The sequence below is a fragment of the Ovis canadensis genome, chromosome 4 (genome assembly GCF_042477335.2).
Source record: "Ovis canadensis isolate MfBH-ARS-UI-01 breed Bighorn chromosome 4, ARS-UI_OviCan_v2, whole genome shotgun sequence".
Lineage (NCBI taxonomy): Eukaryota > Metazoa > Chordata > Mammalia > Artiodactyla > Bovidae > Ovis > Ovis canadensis.
In genome coordinates, this window is record NC_091248.1 from 70,891,873 (window position 1) to 70,913,044 (window position 21,172).

Consider the following 21,172-nt stretch of genomic DNA (forward strand, 5'->3'; position numbering starts at 1 on the left):
AGCTCCCAGAAGCTCCCAAGTCGTTTCAATTTGTCTTCACATTTCTAAGAGTGTCATGCCCTACTGACTGAGCTAGCCACACACCCTTGACAATTTTTAAATGTAACCTTTTGTTCAAATGATATAAAACCTCCAAGTTTAAGCTGTTTCCTTGTGAGTTTTCTCTCTTTCTGGGAAACTCCCTCATCATGTAAAACTTGTAACATCAAAGAAACTTGCATGTCTTTTCTCATTTTAATATGTCTGTTATCAGACTATTGTGCAGACCCAGCCAGAGAATCAAAGAGGGTAAAGAACTTTATTCCCCACAATTTTTGCATTCTTGCCAAGTTTAGAAATAGCAATGATGGGAAGGCAGCCACAAGTCTGTTGTGAGATCTTTCTCTCCCACCTTGACTCTTAATTCCCCTTAACTTCCATTTCCCCTTTCAACCCTCTGTCTTCAACATTCCCTGATCCATGGAACCTGGGATTTAAATAATGACACAGTGGCTCCTACTGTTGCCTTTTGCTGTGGAATCGCTTGGGTGTGTGAAGCCTGCCATGTAAGGGGAGTTTTTCCTTCATCCCCCGTAGTTTGTTTCAGCTGAAAAATGTCCTCAGCAGGCTCCTGAACTAAAGCTGTTGTTGACATTTCTGCAGCTTGAATTTCTAGGTATATTAGGATTAGTTTCAGATATGAATGATAGAAAATCCAAAACAACAGGGAGAAGGTTGAAGTTTACTTTGCTCACATAAATGTCAGGTCAGCATTCCAGTGCTGGTGTATCCTCCCCGCTACACTATAGCTCCAGCTACAGTTCACTGTCCCACATGCAGACATCTACATCCTAAGCAAAAGAAGGTAGGAAAGGATGAAAGTAAAGCAAAGGGTGCTTCTGTCCAGTTTCTTAAGGAAGACATGTACAGGCATACCTTAGAGACACTGCGGGTTTGGTTCCAGACCACTGCAACAAAGTGAGTATTGCGAGAAAGCAGGTCACATGAATTGTCTGATTTCCCTGTGCATATAAAAGTTGTGTTTACACTATACTAAGTGTGTAGTAGTGTTATGTCTAAAAAAACAATGTACATACCTTAATTTAAAAATACTGCTAAAAAATGCTAACCATCATCTGTGAGTCATAATCTTTTTGCTGGTGGAAGGTGTTACCTTGATATTGATGGTACTGACTGATTAGGGTGATGGCTGTTGAAAGTTGGGCTGGCTTGAAATAGGACAACAATGAAGTCTGACTCATTGACTCATTCATGAATCCTTTCTCTGCAGCATAAAATGCTGTTTAGATAGCATTTTATCCATAGAATTTCTTTCAAAATTGGAGTCAATCCACTCAAGCCCTGCTGCTGTGTATGAACTAAATTTATGTAATATTTTAAATCTTCTGTTGTAATTTCAACAATCTTCACAGCATCTTCACCAGGAACAGACTCCATCTCAAGACACAACTTTCATTGTTCATCCTCAAGGAGCAACTTCACTTCTACTCATGTTTTATATGAGGTTGTGGCAGTTCAGTCACATCTTCAGGCTCCACTTCCAATTCTAGTTGTCTTGCTATTCCCACCACATATGCAGTTATCTCCTCCACTGAAGTCCTGAACTCCTCAGTCATCCATGAGGACTGCAATCTTCCTTCAATCTCCTGTTAACGTTGATATTTTGACCTCTTCCCAGAAATCACAAATACTCTTAGCGAATGCTGAATTCCTTCCAGAAGGATTCAACTGGCTTTGCCCAGATCCATTAGAAGAATCACTATCTTTAGCAGCCATACTCTTAGAAAATGCATTTATTAATAATTAGACTTGAAAGTTGAAATGACTCTGATCTATGGGCTGCAGAATGGATGCTGGGTTAGCAGACATCAAAATAACACTGATCTGGTTGCACATCTCCATCAGAGCTCTCGGGTGACCAGGTGTATTGTCAATGAACACTAATATTTTGAAAGGAATCTTTTTTCCTAGGCAGATCTAAAGAGTGGGCTCAAAATACTCAGTCAAACATGTTGTAAAACAGCTGCGCTCTCACGCAGGCTTTTTGTTCCATTTACAGAGCACAGGTAGAGTAGACTTCACATAATTCTTAAGAACCCCACACTTTTCAGAATGGTAAATGTACATTGGTTTCAACTTAAAGTCACCTGATGCATTAACCCAAACAGAAGAGTCAGTTTGTTCTTTGAGGCTTGAAGCCAGGCATTGACATCTTTCTTCCAGCTATGAAAGTCCTGGATACCATCTTCTTCCAATAGAAGGCTGCTCTGTCAACACTCAAATCTGTTGTTTGGAATAGTCACCTTGGTAAATTATCTTAGCTAGATCTTCTGGATACCTTGCAGCAGCTCCTACATCAGCACTTGCTGCTTCACCTTGCACTTTGATGTGATGAGTTCAGTTCAGTTCAGTCGCTCAGTCGTGTCCGACTCTTTGCGACTCCATGAATCTCAGCACTCCAGGCCTCCCTGTCCATCACCAACTCCCGGAGTTCACTCAGACTCATGTCCATAGAGTCCGTGATGCCATCCAGCCATCTCATCCTCTGTTGTCCCCTTCTTCTCCTGCCCCCAATCCCTCCCAGCATCAGAGTCTTTTCCAATGAGTTAACTCTTCGCATGAGGTGGCCAAAGTACTGGAGCTTCAGCTTTAACATCATTCCTTCCAAAGAAATCCCAGGATTGATCTCCTTCAGAATGGACTGGTTGGATCTCCTTGCAGTCCAAGGGATTCTCAAGAGTCTTCTCCAACACCACAGTTCAAAAGCATCAATTCTTCGGCGCTCAGCCTTCTTCACAGTCCAACTCTCACATTCATACATGACCACTGGAAAAACAATAGCCTTGACTAGATGGACCTTAGTCGGTAAAGTAATGTCTCTGCTTTTGAATATACTATCTAGGTTGGTCATAATTTTTCTTCCAAGGAGTAAGCGTCTTTTAATTTCATGGCTGCAGTCACCATCTGCAGTGATTTTGGAGCCCCCAAAAATAAAGTCTGACACTGTTTCTACTGTTTCCCCATCTATTTGCCATGAAGTGATGGGACCAGATGCAATGATCTTCGTTTTCTGAATGTTGAGCTTTAAGCCAACTTTTCCACTCTCCTCTTTCACTTAGAGGCTTTTTAGTTCCTCTTCACTTTCTGCCATAAGGGTGGTGTCATCTGCATACCTGAGGTTATTGATATTTCTCCCGGCAATCTTGATTCCAGCTTGTGTTTCTTCCAACCCAGCGTTTCTCATGATGTACTCTGCATATAAGTTAAATAAGCAGGGTGACAATATACAGCCTTGATATACTCCTTTTCCTATTTGGAAACAGTCTGCTGTTCCATGTCCAGTTCTAACTGTTGCTTCCTGACCTGCATACAGGTTTCTCAAGAGGCAGGTCAGGTGGTCTGGTATTCCCATCTCTTGAAGAATTTTCCACAGTTTATTGTGATCCACACAGTCAAAGGCTTTGGCATAGTCAATGAAGCAGGAATAGATGTTTTTCTGGAACTCTCTTGCTTTTTCCATGATCCAGCAGATGTTGGTAATTTGATCTCTCGTTCCTCTGCCTTTTCTAAAACCAGCTGGAACATCAGGGAGTTTGCGGTTCACATTTTGCTGAAGTCTGGCTTGGAGAATTTTGAGCATTACTTTACCAACGTGTGAGATGAGTGCAATTGTGTGGTAGTTTGAGTATTCTTTGGCATTGCCTTTCTTTGGAATTGGGATGAAAACTGACCTTTTCCAGTCCTGTGGCCACGGCTGAGTTTTCCAAATTTGGTGGCATATTGAGTGCAGCACTTTCACAGCATCATCTTTCAGGATTTGAAACAGCTCAACTGGAATTCCATCACCTCCACTAGCTTTGTTCGTAGTGATGCTTCCTAAGGCCCACTTGACTTAACATTCCAGGATGTCTGGCTATAGGTTAGTGATCACATCATCATGATTATCTGGGTCATTAAGATCTTTTTTGTACAGTTCTTCCGTGTATTCTTGCCACCTCTTCTTAATATCTTCTGCTTCTGTTAGGTCCATACCATTTCTGTCCTTTATCGAGCCCATCTTTGCATGAAATGTTCCCTTGGTATCTCTAATCTTCTTGAAGAGATCTCGTCTTTCCCATTCTGTTCTTTTCCTCTATTTCTTTGCATTGATCGCTGAAGAAGGCTTTCTTATCTCTTCTTGCTATTCTTTGGAACTCTGCATTCAGATGCTTATATCTTTCCTTTTCTCCTTTGCTTTTCGCCTCTCTTCTTTTCACAGCTATTTGTAAGGCCTCCTCAGACAGCCATTTTCCGTTTTTGCATTTCTTTTCCATGGGGATGGTCTTGATCCCTGTCTCCTGTACAATGTCACGAACCTCATTACATAGTTCATCAGGCACTCTATCTGTCAGATCTAGGCCCTTAAATCTATTTCTCACTTCCACTGTATAATCATACAGGATTTGATTTAGGTTATACCTGAATGGTCTAGCGGTTTTCCCTACTTTCTTCAATCTAAGTCTGAATTTGGCAATAAGGAATTCATGATCTGGCCAAAGTGAGCTCCCGGTCTTGTTTTTTTGACTGTATAGAGCTTCTCCATCTTTGGCTGCAAAGAATATAATCAATCTGATTTCGGTGTTGACCATCTGGTGATGTCCATGTGTAGAGTCTTCTCTTGTGTTGTTGGAAGAGGGTGTTTGCTATGACCAGTGCATTTTCTTGGCAAAACTCTATTAGTCTTTGCCCTGCTTCATTCCGCATTCCAAGGCCAAATTTGCCCATTACTCCAGGTGTTTCTTGACTTCCTACTTTTTCATACCAGTCCCCTATAATGAAAAGGACATCTTTTTTGGGTGTTACTTCTAAAAGATCTTGTAGGTCTTCATAAAACCGTTCAACTTCAGTTTCTTCCACGTTACTGGTTGACAGAATGTGGTCCACTGGAGAAGGGAATGGCAAGCCACTTCAGTGTTCTTGCCTAGAGAACCCCATGAACAGTATGAAAAGGCAAAATGATAGGATACCGAAAGGGGAACTCCCCAGGTCATTAGGTGCCCAATATGCTACTGGAGATCAGTGGAGAAATAACTCCAGAAAGAATGAAGGGATGGAGCCAAAGCAAAAACAATACCCAGCTGTGAATGTGACTGGTGATAGAAGCAAAATCTGATGCTGTAAAGAGCAATATTGCATAGGAACCTGGAATGTCAGGTCCATGAATCAAGGCAAATTGGAAGTGGTCAAACAAGAGATGGCAAGGGTGAATGTCGACATTCTAGCAATCAGTGGACTAAAATGGACTGGAATGGGTGAATTTACCTCAGATGACCATTATATCTACTGCTGCGGGCAGGAATCCCTCAGAAGAAATGGAGTAGCCATCATGGTCAACAAGAGTCCGAAATGCAGTACTTGGATGCAATCTCAAAAATGACAGCATGATCTCTGTTTGTCTCTAAGGCAAACCATTCAATATCACAGTTATCCAAGTCTATGCCCCAACCAGTAACGCTGAAGAAACTGAAGTTGATGTGATGAGGATGGCTTCTTTCTTTAAACTTCATCAGCCACCCTCTGGCAGTGTCAAACTTCTCATCTGCACGTTCCTCTCCTCTCTCAAGTTTTCAGAGAACTGAAGAGAGTTAGGGCCTTGATGTGGATCAGGCTTTAGCTTCACGGAATATTGTGGCTTGTTTGATCTTCTATCTAGACCATTAAAATGTTCCCTGTATCAGCAGTAAGGCTGTTTTGCCTTATCATGCATGTGTTCACTGGAGTAGCACTTTTCATCTCCTTCAAGAACTTTTCCTTTGTGGTCACAACTTGGCTGTTTGGCAGGCCTAGCTTTTCTATTTCACCTTCCAATGTGCCTTCCTCACTAAGCTTAATAATTTCTAGTTTTTGATTTAAAGTGAGAGACATGTGACTCTTACTTAGAGTGAATACTCAGAGGCCACTATAGGGCTACTCATTGGCCTATGTTCAACACTGTGTTTTGGGAATAGGGAAGCCTGAAGAGAGAGAGAGATGGGCTGTTTTGGTGTGCTCATGGCACCTCAAAACAATGACAACAGAAACACCAAAGATCAATGATCACAGATCAGCATAACAAATGTAATAATAATGAAAAAGTTTGAAATACTGTGAGCATTACCAAAATGGGAGAGACATGAAGTGAGCAAATGCTGTTGGACAAATGCAGCTGATAAACTTGATTGATGCAGGACTGCCATGAATGTCAATTTGTAGAAAATGCAGTATTTGATGAACGCAATAAGTGAAGTTGCTCAGTCGTGTCTGACTCTTTGCAACCCCATGGACTGTAGCCCATCAGGCTCCTCCATCCATGGGATTCTCCAGGCAAGAGTATTGGAGTGGGGTGCCATTTCCTTCTCCAGGACTTCCCAACCCAGGGATCAAACCCAAGTCTCCTGCATCATAGGCAGACACTTTACTGTCTGAGCCATCAGAGAAGTCTAATATAGCAAAATACAGCAGAACAAGGATGCCTATTCTCTGTATTGCAAGAGAGACTGAGAAATGCAGGCTTCATTCTAGGCAGCCATGTACCCAACCAAACATTACTATTATTGTGAAGTGAAAAGGAAAGTGAAAGTCACTTAGTTGTGTCTGACTCTCTGTGTCCCTGCAGCTTGCCAGGCTCCTTTGTCCACATAGCTTAGTTGTGTCCAGCTCTTTGCAACTCTGTAGCTCACCAGGTTCCTCTGTGCACAGAACTCTCCAGGTAAGCATACTGGAGTGGGTTGCCATTCTCTTTTCCAGGAGATCTTACTTGGATCTAATAGGGATCAAACCCAGGTCTCCCTCATTGCAGGTAGACTGTTTACCATCTGAGCTACCAGGGAAGTACTATGACTAGAAATAAATAAATACTAGAGGGAACTGGACTACCAGACTAAGAGCAGTGTGAGGACACATACCTCTGGCAAGCCTCAGCACAGCAGAACTTCTCCTGCTTTTGACTGGCCCAGGCCTCCAGCAGTATTCCTCTCTGCTTTGCCTTTTCCAGCAATAGTGGATATATCCTAGTGCTTGATTTCCCCACTACACCTTTCTAGGAGGAACAGCCAAGTTTGTCACAGTATAACTTATTTCTTAAGTTGATCCCTTTCCTTCCGTAACACATATAGGCTAATAGTATTTGTTGGATCTGATGCTTCCCTTTTATTTTTTAGAAAACTTAACTCTCCTTTCTGGCCCAGACAGTGTTAACTTTCTCACCTAGATTTTGTCTAATGGAGTCTTCTGTTCTGAGAGATAAGTTACTAGATTCTGGTCTGCTTAAAGGCAATCATTGTTCAAAAAAACCTTGGGCACTCTCACTGTTCTTAGTTAGATATTCAGCGTGGATTTTTTGACTGGGCTAATGGCCAATTCAGGGTTGTATTTATCATTGTCCTGGCCACTCTCTCCTAGTGTTTCACCTTTCTTGTTGCCTTCATTTAGAGTCTTAATTCTCAAAATTTTTCAGGTGTGCTCCCTGTGGGCACAGGCAGCACTAACGCCATGTATAATTATAGTGACATCTGGAAACTCCTTTAATAATCCCATGAACAGTTTACTTACATTGGACTGCTGTTCTCCTCTCAAATGGTCCAGACGTTCAGCTACATTTGGCACCACTGTCCAGTCTTGAAGGCACAGTTCCCTAGGGGTTCTTTCCAAGGATGCTCTGTGTAGCTCTAATAGAGCACTCTGCCCAGTAGTGGCCTATATCTGTGCTCCATGCTCCCTCTGGGACAGTTGGTACAGTTCGCTGAGACTTTGCCTATATTCTTATTCAATTTCCTTGGAACTAAGTCAATTATTTCCAGATGATCCCACCAAATATCTACCAATTTAAGAAATAACCTCTTACATGAATGAAACTTCAAGTACAGTATAGTGTCCCTTCGAGTACAGGACAGACATTGAAGGTCTATCCTTCAATTTCACTTTTCCGTTAATGTCTATTGAATCTGTTCTGTAAGATCTCAACTTTGTCTCCAAAAAAGGTTTCTCCTTCTAAAGCCAAATTATCCTTCATTTATTTGTTCTCATCCTGTCTTTGTTCCTGTCCTGAGACTGAAGCATATTCTAGGAACACTCCAGACATTCCTTGATTTCCCGAACGAATCTGGTTTCTAGAGACCCAAGTTTCTAGGCACAGGATAGTTACCTTCTTGACCTTTTTTCTTTTTTTAAAAAGACTTATTTATTAATTTTGTGGCTGTGCTGGCTCTTTGTTGCTGCACGCAGGCTTTCTCTAGTTGTGGCAAGTGGGGGCTCTTCTTTATTGTGGTGCACGGGCTTCTCACTGCAGTGGCTTCTCTCGTTTCAGAGCACAGGTTCTAGGCGCTCTTGCTTAAGCAGCTGCAGGATGTGGGCACAGCAGATGCAACTGGCAGGCTCTAGAGTGCAGGCTCAGTAGTTGTGGCCCATGGGCTTAGCTGTTCCATTACATGTGGGATCTTCTGGGACCAGGGACTGAACTGGTGTCCCTTGCATTACATGGAGAATTCTTAACCACTGGACCACCAGAGAAGCCTGACTTTTGTTTTATTTAAAACAACCTGTGTCTTTAACTTAGACAGTTTTTCCATTCACTAAGGGCTCCTATTTATTGTTTGCTGATTTTCAATGAAAAGCCTTGTTATGGGTGCCTGCATGGGGCCTTGGCTAGAGCTCATATAATTTACAATTCTAATCAATTTTGGATCACATGGCGGGAGATTAGTCTTGAGATTCTGCACAGGTCATACCATACAACTTCAAGATTAGTCTTGGGGCAATGCCTACATAAGTTGGCATTAATAACTGAAAATGAGAACTTCAGAATGGAGACACAGATGTAGAGAATGGACTCGTAGACACAGTGGGGGAAGGAGAGGGTGGGAAAATGGAAAGAGTAGCACTGACATATTATACTCGATCATGTGTAAAATGGAGAGCTGGTAGGAAGCTGCTATCAGTTTGGTGCTCTGTGATGCACCAGAGGGGTAGGGGGAGGGGAGGGAGGCTCCCGCGAGAGGGGATATATGTATAATTACGGCTGATTTGAATTGCTCTATGGTAGAAACCAACACAATATTGTAAAGCAATTTTCTTTCAATTAAAAAATAAATTAAAAAACAAAACTAGAACTTTCAGACTCCAGTGCTCTCGAGCACCCACGCTGTAAAGAACCCATTGGTAAAGAAATGATAGAATTAGAAAATCACCATTGTGCAAGCCCTAAAGAAATATTCTAGATAATATATACCAATGGACACTAAAATGGTTTGATGGCGAACTTTATAATGGTGCATCAGACTGACAGCACCAGATGCAGTAGACTAAACACACTTTTCAACTAGGGACAATGGAAAACGTACGATATTAAGAAGTTACTGTTAATTTTATAAATGTTATAATGGTACTGTGGTCATGTTTATAAAAAAAACGATACTTATTTGTTAGCCATGTACACACTGTAGGGGAAAGTGAAGTTGTCTTGAAGTCCATTTTTAAGGAGTTTCAGTTTAGTAACTTTAGGTGGAAAGCAATACGAATAATATAGTCAGGTCTTGATTATTCCAAAATAGTGTCCAACGTGTGCATTATCCAGGACTTTGACCATCTTTCCTCTCTTCTGTGGCTCCTCTGCTGGTCCTACATTTACAGCTGACCCAGTGTGGTACAGAAAGGACACAGCTGTCAAATTTTGTGACTTGTTGGAAGAAGGAAGTCTGTGGGGAAGAAACTGAAACTACTGGTTGAAATCAGGTGTATAAATAATTTGAACATTTCATTTCTCTTTGATTTACATATCTTCCTTATTATAGATAAATATGAGTTACAATGATTATATAATAAAACTTTAGAGCCCAAATACAAAAAGCCTTCATTTTATTTAGTTTCCACTTTACTTTTGGAAAAAAATCATTTTTTAAAAGTTTATTTTACCAAGGACTAATCCTTTGTTGACGTTCAACTTTGAAGTATTCTTTCGTGTCTGTCTCATGGGAGAAAACATGAAACATTGCTTCTGTGGCAGTTTCTTCTAGTTTTTCAAGGACTCATGTAGTAGCAACTGGTTCAAAATACTGCTTTGTTTCAAAGCATGCAGTTTAGATGTATCTTCACTAATGATGGCAATATTTCCATTTTGTTCCTGAGCTGTCAGGTCACTTTCACTGTCAGACAGTGTACACAGCAGAGTGTCATTTTCATAAGTTGGAAAGTAATACCTGAAAACAACCACAAATATACTGAATAACCAAAACTATAGATTACCTAGAAAATTTTTCAGCAGTTGAATGTACACATTACTATAATTTTGCTAAGTTTCTTTGCCAACAGTTTCAACTACATTTTGCAAAGGCTGTAAGGGAGAGAACTTCTGAATTAATTTTACTTTGACCTTTATTGGCTGACATCAGTCTTACTTGTATCTTTGTTAGCTGGCATTTCAGCCTTTGCTTGATATTTAACATAACAAGATACTATCTTAAAAGGCAGCCTACTCTACTATCAGGCAGATCTAGCTATCAATTTAATACCTCCTTGTATGAAGCTAAAAACGACATTCCTCTCATTTCTATTCAAAAGTTTCAGTTCTCCCCTAGGGACAGCAAAGTTCAAATACAGTTACTCTTTCACACACTACTCCTTCAAATATCCAATAAAAACGACTGTTTCCAGGTGTGGGGTTCCCCCCAATCTAATCATCACTATTCATTATAAATTAAAAAAATTAAAAACATCTATAGCATTTTAAGTCTATTACTCTGGTTCCTTCTCTGGACACACTCTGGAGTTAGTTCTGAAATATAAAGGTTTTGAATTGTATAAGAAGAATGATAGGAACTGGGTCTCAGGTTAGTCCAGGGCTGACTCTGTCTCTCATAAATCTGGAATTTTCTGAAGAGGAAAAACTGGAGCTTTTTGCCTAGACTCCTGGGGGCTCTGATGTAACATCCCCTGAAAATAGAGGAATCTCTCTGGAGCTGGAACCCCACAACCTCCCAAAGGTTCCCTCAACTGAGCTTTTTACAACTGAGATTATCCACAGTTGATTTGAGAATCATCTCAGAAGGTGAGACTGGCAAAGGATACCTGGGAGTCTGAGACCATCTCAACAGGTACATACTAGAAGAACAAATGCTTGATATTTTTAAAAGCGCCAGGATGCAAAAAATGCATCAAAAGCCCTAGTAGTGGTATACTGTATGACACAGTAGTTTTATGTTTACAAGTTTATCTAAATGAAATAATTATGCAAGTGTGCAAAAATGCAGGCATATGCATCTATTTAGAAGAGCAAAACATAAAAATCCTGAACATCTAGCAAATTAGGGTAACATCCATACAATGGAATATTTGGCAACCATTAAAAATGATGCAATAGATGTGTAGTGGATATAGAAGATGCTTTTAAATACTTTCTTAACAAAATATAACTTAAAAATCTATATTTCTGTATCTATCTATAGCTATCCATATCACTACACCATAAAATTTGAAGTAGTTGATTACACCTGTAACAGGGAGATTATTTTAAAATCAAGGTTTTTGAAGATTTTTACTTTTTACAATAGACTTGCACTTATTTTTTATTTAAATTTAAAGGAATTAAATAAATGGATGAGATAATGGAGAAGGAGCAAAGAAATATATGTCTGGTTGAGCAGAACTCACTGTGGTTGATCCCATATCTGTTTTTCAGGAAGCAGTGAAGTATGTTTAGCTTCTTCCATATGAGTCCTTAAGTCTGCTTTGGACCTAAACTTCTCATGGCAGCCATAGCATCTACACTGGTGAATCTGCCTCCGAATGAAATTGACCAATTTCACTTGCTGATAGAAATTTAATCCTGAAAATGATAGTATAAAGAATCATCAGACAACTGGTCAGACCCACTTTTGCACCGCTGCAATTTTTTGTTTAAGAACCACTTCTCTTTATTAACCAACCTGAAGAGGCAGTGCCGATTTAAAGCATAATAATAGGCAGAAAATAATAACAGCCAGTACTTATATAGTGCTTATGTACCAGGCACTGCTCTAATCACTTTTCATGCATTAATACATTTAATTTCCACAATACCCTACCACATAGGTGTTACCATATCCACATTATACATCAGGAAGCTGTCCAAGGCTGCAAGGCCAGTAAGTGGTAGAGCCAGGATTTGACACCAGGCTGTTGGCTCCACAGCCATGTTCTTGACTACTAACCTATTACATACACAACACATATACATGTGTATAAGAGCAATAAAGTAAAGCAACGCAAGGCAATGGCAACCCACTCCAGTACTCTTGCCTGGAAAATCCCATGGAAGGAGAAGCCTGGTAGGCTGCAGTCCATGGGGTCGCTAAGAGTTGGGCACGACTGAGCGACTTCACTTTCACTTTTCATTTTCATGCACTGGAGAAAGAAATGGCAACCCACTCCAGTGTTCTTGCCTGGAGAATCCCAGGGACAGAGGAGCCTAGTGGGCTGCCATCTATGGGGTCGCATAGAGTTGGACATGACTGAAGCGACTTAGCAGCAGCAGCAGCACTTTCAAGAGTCTAGGAAAGTAGTCTGTGAGTTGAGGGGTGGGCAGTGAGCTTTTTATGGTCTTGGATATATTAGCAAGTCAGTACTTTACGTCTTCATGACACTAATTTTTCTATCACGGTGATCTACTTGAGTACATCTATAACATCTATAAACACTCGAGCTACACTACCAAGCAGAGCAGTAGGTGTCTTTCATACACTATCCATTCTCTACGACATTCTGCTGAGCGGAGGCCCAATGTCACACAGCTAGTAAGTGCTGCAGCTGGGCTGTGAACTCCAGTCTGACTTCAAAATCCATGCTTTTTTCCACTAGCCCCCTCCACTTTACGATAGAAATTAATCATTAACTTGTATGCCCTCCTCCAGGGGATTTTCCTGACCCAGGGATTGAACTCACGTCTCTCATGTCTCCTGCACCAGTGTAGGCAGGTTCTTAATACTAGCGCCACTGGGGAAGCCCTGTTTTATTTGACATCATATATGTAGGAAAAAAAACCTATAAATCAAAACCATATTTGAATATTATAGTTCAGACTGTGAATCACTGTTTCAGGCAGTCCCACTGAGACCATCTGTGGAGAGACACATTTTGGCTTGTACGCTCTCCAATCACAACTGCAGAACACGGGCATCGTTCACGGGACAGTGTATGAAAAAAAGCAGCATGGAAAACAATTTCTGAATCAAACTTACCAAGTTCTGACTTTATTTTGAGGAGATCAAATTCATGTGCATCCTAAAAAAAAGGAATGAATGTATCTGTGAGCATATAAATTATTTAATCTTTCAGGATGAAAGTATAAACAGACAGGAGTTTGAACACTGAAGGACTCAGTCTCAGTTCATCATCTGTTTCAAAGTCTTCAAAATCTACATCCAATTGCTTTATAAGGCACAGTTCAAACAAGTCATGTCAATCAGTTAAAACATTTCAGTTGTTCACAGCTTGTATCTCGTTTTTATCATTTACTCTGTATGCACTCTGCAGTCTGACAAAAGGGTCCTCAGTCTCTAGGTAAATGCAGCCCTACTATACTGTGTGTCTGGACTAGAATTATGACTAAAGGTCCTTTGCTTCACAAGTAGATAGGTAATTTTAAATATTCTGCTTTTCCTTTTATATTGTCAAATATGGTGTTTAAACCTGCAAGTTTCTCCTCACTCATATCTTCCCACAAATTACATGTCTTTTGACTTTTACGATGCACAGGCTTATTTTTATTCTGTTCCATTCCTGCAATCGCCCATCTGGGTAAATGCTTCAACTTACAAGCTTACAGAGAATAAAGACCATCTAACTCTCTGTGAAGGCGTTCAGTGTAGCACCACAGGCAGGATAGTTAAGAATTCCATGATATGTTATCACTGAAAGTGACTCAGCAGAGGTTGAGGACACCAGTCAAGGTTCCTGCAAAGGGAATTCTTACACAGGATAGAAGGGCTAAGGCACCTTTCAATTCAAAGAGATTAGGATATTTAAGACTGGCAACTATACACACGTACTAGTGACAACCTGCTTCAGACAAAATGATTCTCCTTTCTCTTGAGCAAATGCCCGTAGACTTTTGAACACCTTCCAGGTACTAGTTTTACTGAACTAAGAACAGTTTTTATGAATGAGAATGAAGGTGGGTCAAACAGGAGAGTCTGCTCCACTGCTGCAGAGCTGAGTAGGGGGAGGGGAGAGAGGGCACACCAGAATAATCCAGTAATATTTGTCTATTATATTCAACTCGCAATATAACAAAAGAATAACATGCATTAGAGCAAACACACACTGGAAATGTCCTCATATTTCTTCTCTTCAAATCCTGGTAACTGAGAGAGTTGTAAAACCACACCCTGTGCCCTCTCCACCGCCATGGCTCCCCACCCGCATCCCTCCCAAAGGCTCTGTAAATGGCAACTTTCTCTCTTCCTGCTGTCCTTGTTCACCAGCACGGAGAGCACTGGGAAAAAGACTCAGAACCTGTCCACATCCCGGGTATTGTTAATCATGGTTGCAGATCCTACAGGGTAAGGCAGAACTATCTCGTAAATATCTCAGAGGTGGGATGGTATCAGTGGTCTGTGAAATACCAAGCTAACAGTTCACCCAGGTTTGGTGAACTCCACTTAACTGCCCTGAGTTCTGCTTCTCTTTGATGGACCCTCCTTGCCTCCCATTTTGCTTACAGCACTTTAAAGAAGGGGAAAATAATCAAGAGACTAAAGGTATAAGATGATGAGGTTGCAGTAATCATCAGCTTCTCCCTGCAGAACAACAAAACGTCAAATGAATCAAAGTATCTCACCTCCATGTGGACACATAATTTCTCAATTGTTTCTGCTTGCTTTTCACAAAATAGGCAGACAGCAGACACAGGGTGTTCTTCCCAATCAGACCAGTCACTGTGTTAAAAATAAAACAGCAAACATGGAGCTTCAAGGGTATACTACCTGGTATTACTTTCTGCTCCCTAAGAAACCCTGCCAGTCTCTTTCAACTCTGGCATTTCTGTAAAGACTGTCATATTATAGTATGACTTTTTGATACAATTTTTGAAATTCAAAGTAGCACCATGAAATTAATATAAATAGCAAACAGGTGCTGCTCTATTTTCTTATATTTGCCTCTCTTTCTGAGCAGCTATTTCACTACAAAATCAGCACCATGTCTTTCTGAGACAACCAGCTTTAATTTGCAAAGAAGACATATCAGGAGATGGGATGCTCTCTCATTAACTACAACCACCAAGTGCGCATGCTGTGAGGTGCAGTCACTGCCCAGAGTGTGTTTCTGCATGAAAAATGGTGTATTTTAAAAAGACAACCTTCTATCTTTCATGTGGGAAATACTGATCATTTTAAACGGGGCAAGTGTTAAATTTGATGGCAGATATAAAAAAGCATACAGGGCCTTTTTACCACTTTCTCCCTTCCTTGCATTTATTTTTTGAGATACTGTCAACTTCTTGTCACTGCTAAACCAGGAGAAGCAAAATCCCAGGAGAGACAAAAGGCTGAACAGCTTTGAGTGAGAGGAAGATGAATAACGGGGAATCCTTTTAGGTTGAAAAGAATACTTCTTGAGCTTATAATTTCAAGCAAAGCAGCTGTGAATGTTTTAAGTTAGTCATCAATGGGATGAACACAGAACAAAGTTAACCTCAATTTAGTTCTTATGTTCTCTATTCCAACAGTAAGGAGCATGGAGAGTTCAAAGATCATATCAGTTTAAGGTCTAGGGATCAATGGACTAATGAGTAAAGAATTCTGGGGTATATTTTTCTTTGAATTATACATTACCTGTGTGTTCAATGATCAGCTGTAGTAGCAAAACACTATTTAGTTGGAATAACAGTTGTTTTAATTATGTCAAACTTATTTTGGTATTATCATTAATTTTATTAAAGTATAGTTGATTTACAATGCTGTGTTAGTTTCAGGTATGTAGCAAAGTGATTCAGTTATATGTATATATTCAGTTATATATTTATATATATATATAATCATTTTATAAGCATATAGGTTTTTAATAAAATATTTGATAAAAAATCTGGTATTTTTTAATCAGATTCTTTTCCATTAAAGGCTATTACAAGATATTATCTATAAATCTCCCATGTTATACAGTAGAACCTTGTTGTTTATTTATTTTATATATAGGAGTATATATCTATTAATGGCAAACTCCTAAATTTATCACTCCATTTCCCTTTTAGTAACCATAAATTTGTTTTCTATGTCTTAGTTTATTTTTATTTTGTAAATAATGTGTGTCATACCTTTAGATTCCATATATAAGTGCTGTATCAATTGATATCTGTTTTTCTGTCTGACTTACTTTATTTAGTATAATAATCTCTCAGTCCATCTATGTTGTTGCAAATGGCATATCATTACATCATTCTTTTTTATGACTGAATAATATTCCACTGTTTGTACACCATCTGTTCTTTATCCATTCATCTGTCCATGGACATTTAGGTTGCTTCCATCTTTTGGTTACTATAAATAATGCCGCTATGAACACTGGGGTACATGTGTATTTTCAAATTAGAGTTTTCATCTTTTCCAGATATATGTGCCTGAGGGGGATTGTGGATCATATGCTAGCTCTACTTTTAGTTTTTTAAGGAACCTGAATAATGTTCTCCATAGTAGTTGCACCAATTTACATTCTCATCAAAAGTGTACCTTTTCTCCACAATTTCTTCAGCATTTATTATTTGCAGACTTTTTGACGATGGCCATTCTGACTGGTATGAGGAAAGTTTGGGCTATATTACATGAAATGATGCATGGCTTACAGAAAGGGTTCTCTTTCTTTTTATTCTATCTTTTCAGAATGGTAGCTTAAAATCAAAATAAAGAACTATTTTCCTTCTCTTAAAATACGGTGATTAAGTACCATCAATACTAAGTCTTACTCTTCCTGATGGTCTAGCAACTCCCGATCATCTTCTAGTTGAACTTCTTCCCACGATTTTCCAAGTTCCTTTGAAGGAAGAACAGAGGGATTAGAGATAAAGAGGGGAGGTGAAGGGGGAAGAGGGGAGAGGAAAGAGAATGTAGACACTGAACTCAAAACAAAATAAGACAGTACCTAGATGCAAATGGTTTTAAAACAATACAAGCAGAATATAGTAAAGCTGTTATTTCAGGGTAAGAAATTTTATATTCTAATTCAAAGTTTAGGATTTAGGAAATATCCTAAATGGTTAGGATTTCAGATATATCCTAAATCAAACATTTGAAAAGCATGTAACAATGTTTAATAACATTTTAATATGCTTTTCTTTTTTAGAGAAGCAGAGATAACCTTTCAGTCAAATTCTTTTCTCTTAAATGTAAATTAGCATTTCTCAGCCCTGGATGTACACAGGAATCTCTTGGGGATCTTTTAGAAAAACCACTAATATCTTTTGAGAGAGACTCTCCTAGCTGGACTCTGTTTCTATCTGAGGTCCCCAAAAGTCTATTTCCCAGACAGCAGCCACAGTGAACTTTCTACGGGGTACCCCACTGTTTGTCTAACCCCTCCCAGGGCTTCTCCTACTCAAAACGGAATTCAGAGGTCTTCCCATGGCTTATAAGGCCTCCATGGTCTGCCAGGCTCCCTCTCTATCACTGTGTTCCAGCACTTTTTCTCATGCTTAGCTGGCTCTGGTCAGACCACTCTTTGGTTCTTGCTTGAACACAGCAAGCCGACTTCCACCTGGCTACTTCTACATTTGCTGGCATCGTTCGCCTCACATATCCTAACATGGTTCCGTCATCCTGAATGTCACCACTTCTTTTTCTGAACACTATCTAAAACACCCCTCTTTCAAGTTACTTTTTATTCTGCTAGGATGCTTTATGTTTCTTCAAAGCATTGATCATACCCTGAAATCATTTTGTGGATCTGTCTTCTTATTTTCTGTCTTCTGCACTAGAATGTCTGTGAAGACATGGCTTTTGTTCACTGTTATATTTCCAGAGTCGGGCACACAGCGGGTACTAGAAATTATTTTTTTGAGTTGAATTGTAACTGAAAACATCTAAGAAATGTGATGCCAATTTAGATCTTACTTCAAAAGTTTTGTGCATGTTGAGTAAATAGTTAATGTATAAAGATCACATGGTACCAGGTAATAGTTGGTACTCAAATATATATACTCAAATCCCTTTTATCTCTTACAATTCATGGAGGAGTTCCACTTTGCAGGGCTATGTCAGACAAATTTAGTCATAGTTTCAGCAAAACTTAACGCAGTGATGAGCAGGAATGCTTTCTTTTGGCCCAACCATGTCTCTTTTCTCCCTTGAGTCATTTCTTTCTTTCTCTTGGCCTTTCTTCTGTCTCTACTCAATCTTCCCACTGTGCCATGCAAAAGCAGACACTGCATTAACGAGGGATACAGAGAAATATTACTGGGCACTTTTCCAAGCAGTTAAACTATGGCGACTGTCAAGTCCAACCTCACCTGATATAATACAGATATTCCTGTTTTATATCCTTTATTTAGAAAAACATTACCAGAATTTACTCTCAGTTAGAAACATTTTCTTAAGGAAGGTATTCATTTAACTAAAAACAAAGGACTATAAGAGCCATTATGATTTAGAGAAAATCTATCATTCATCAACTTAATGAGAGGTTTTGCAGCTGTCATTATCTATCAGCTAAATGATGCATAAACTCAGACACACAGAGATTTACCATAATGTCATTAGAGACAGTTAATTTGGACTCCATAATGGACTTCCCAGAGTCATCATGAAGCGTCTAAGCATCATTATGAACAATAAGAATGGCCTCACCATTGCCAACAGGATTCTTATTAGATGGAATTTTTGGTGATGAATTAAGTCTTTTATGCATTGGCTGGTCTCTATGGACATGGACTCAAGGCCACTGCTGCAAGATATTACTCAAGGATGGGTCATTTGGGGGTATTACCATTCAACAATACAGGCAAATGTTACTTATCAATAAATGTTTTGAGTCCAAAATGATGAAAAATATCTTTCACTGTCAAACTTCCAAAGTCAAAGCATTACTTTATAGCTTCCTCAATATTAAGCACAACACAGGGATTTATCTAGGCAATACAGCACTAACCATTTACCGCTTGAGAACAAAATGGAACTCTGTGTTCATTAGTATAATAGGAAACAAGTGATTTGAATGTGACAGTGGCTGAGACTTTCCTAGAGTGCTCTGCCTTGGTACAGTTAAATGTATGATTTATTATAAGAACAAGACACAAAGAGAAAAAAAAATTAGTCTCTGATTAAGACACTGTGCCTACTAATGAATCATATCAGGAAAGAGAAGAACGCAAAAAAAGAAAAAAAAGTTGGGAAGGCATGTCAGTAAAGATGTTCAGAACACCTCCTCAAAGCTCTGTGTCAGATGGCTTATGATCAATGAGAGGGTGGGGAAAAAAGGTCCCTTTCACCCAGCACCCTTTCATCCCTAAAACTCACAAACTTGCACATGCTTACACACAAAAAAATCCATCAGAAACAGAGACAGTGTTTTAAATGTAAATAATTACAGTAGAGAGAATTATAACAAAACTGAAAAATAGGTTTAAGAGTTAAATAATAACTTCTCTGGTGGCTCAACAGTAAAGAATCTGCCTGCCAATGCAGGAAATGTGAGTTTGATCCCTAGGTTGGGAAGATCCCCTGGAGAAGGAAATGGCAATCTATTCTAGTATTCTTGCCTGGGAAATCCCATGGACAGAGAAGCCTGGTGGGCTACAGTCCATAGGGTCACAAAGAGTTGGACATGACTCAGTGACTAAACAACAACAATTTTTTGTTACAGATGGGTTTGTATATTTTAAAACTAAAAAAATTTAAATAAAAAAATGATAATACCACTGCAAAAATACTTCCCTTTAGTAAAACTCAGGCCTTGAGCCATGAGCACCTACAGAACATGTAGTTGAAGCCTTGAAAATGATGTCAAGCTGTCTGCTGCCCTCTAAGGCAAGAGTATTTGAACGCGAAACTGCCTGGGACCTAGTCCCTTCAGCTGTACCGCCCCCACCCCCAATCCGTTGAACCCTTCTGTTTGTGAGAAAACAAAGCACAAACTCTAAGTAGATAATTTAGATTATGCAAAAGACCTTTAATATATTTTATTTGCAAGCCTATCAGTATTAAAAAACTGACATGAGTTATTAAACAGGAAAATTATTTCTCCCAAGAAAGAAGATGGAATCTATCAATTTGCTGAGCCCAAAAGGTACCCCAAACAGCCTCTTTGTCCCGACCAGGGATCAGGACATCGTTTACTGATCTCACACCTTTTATGACTCTCAGAGTGTATCTTGCCAGGAATACCCTGGATGATTCCATTACTGCTGATCTGAAAATTCTGTTCCGAAGTGGGATACTCTGTGGGTGCATGACTCAATTACCACATAGATCTACTACAGAAGTGGTCAAAACATTAATTCTGTATACACCATTACAAAGTGTTGAAATTAATGCGCTTACACATCTGGTTCTCACACCAATCTCTAAGTTCCTTAAAAGTAGTAGCTGTTCTGCCATATTTTTCTTTCTGTTCCACCAGCATCTTGTACCTGGAAAGCACTCAAACGTTTATAGAATGTATGAAGTCAATGAAATCTCTTCTGAAGGAAAGAGGATGCGAGAAATGGATGTGCAGACACTAGCTACTAAAATGACAATTCAATCTTTTGCCCACATCCACGTACTCAAGTCAGCTTTTTCCCTCAGAGGAATAAACAATGAATGACTCTCATTTCTGTTTTTCTTTTTTCTTCTTTTTAATCCTCAAAAAAAAAATAAAGCAAGAACTCCCTGGTGGTCCAGTGGTTAGGACTATGAGCTTCCACTGCTGGGGGCCTGAGTTTGATTCCTGGTTGAGGAACTAAGATCTTTCAAGCTGGGTAGCGCAGCCAAAAATTTATAAAATAACAATAAAAAAACTGACATGCTCTTTAAAGTCCTTAAGAAAAGAAATGTATTTACTGCTTGATCAAACTTTTAGAATAGTTTAGTCTTGATAATAAATATTTTTCATTAATGAAGTCTAAAAGAAAACTAAAATGAAAAACCATTGGCTCTCATTTTTCTCTAACTATACACTATTAATATTTGGAACAGTTTTGAAAAATCTATTTAGCCTA

General features: G+C 39.3%; 1 protein-coding gene across 1 annotated transcript in view; it reads right to left on the reverse strand.

Annotated features, from left to right (window-relative positions):
* Positions 1 to 9,853: 9,853 nt before the first annotated feature.
* Positions 9,854 to 21,172, reverse strand: part of ZNF277 (zinc finger protein 277) — a 133,050-nt gene continuing 121,731 nt past the window's right edge. The window contains exons 8-12 of the mRNA XM_069587996.1: positions 16,946 to 17,013; positions 14,828 to 14,924; positions 13,227 to 13,269; positions 11,662 to 11,836; positions 9,854 to 10,211 (exon numbers count right to left, since the gene is read on the reverse strand). Coding sequence (XP_069444097.1) covers positions 10,025 to 10,211; positions 11,662 to 11,836; positions 13,227 to 13,269; positions 14,828 to 14,924; positions 16,946 to 17,013 — 570 coding nt within the window. The 3' untranslated portion in view covers positions 9,854 to 10,024. The remainder of the gene's footprint in view (positions 10,212 to 11,661; positions 11,837 to 13,226; positions 13,270 to 14,827; positions 14,925 to 16,945; positions 17,014 to 21,172) is intronic.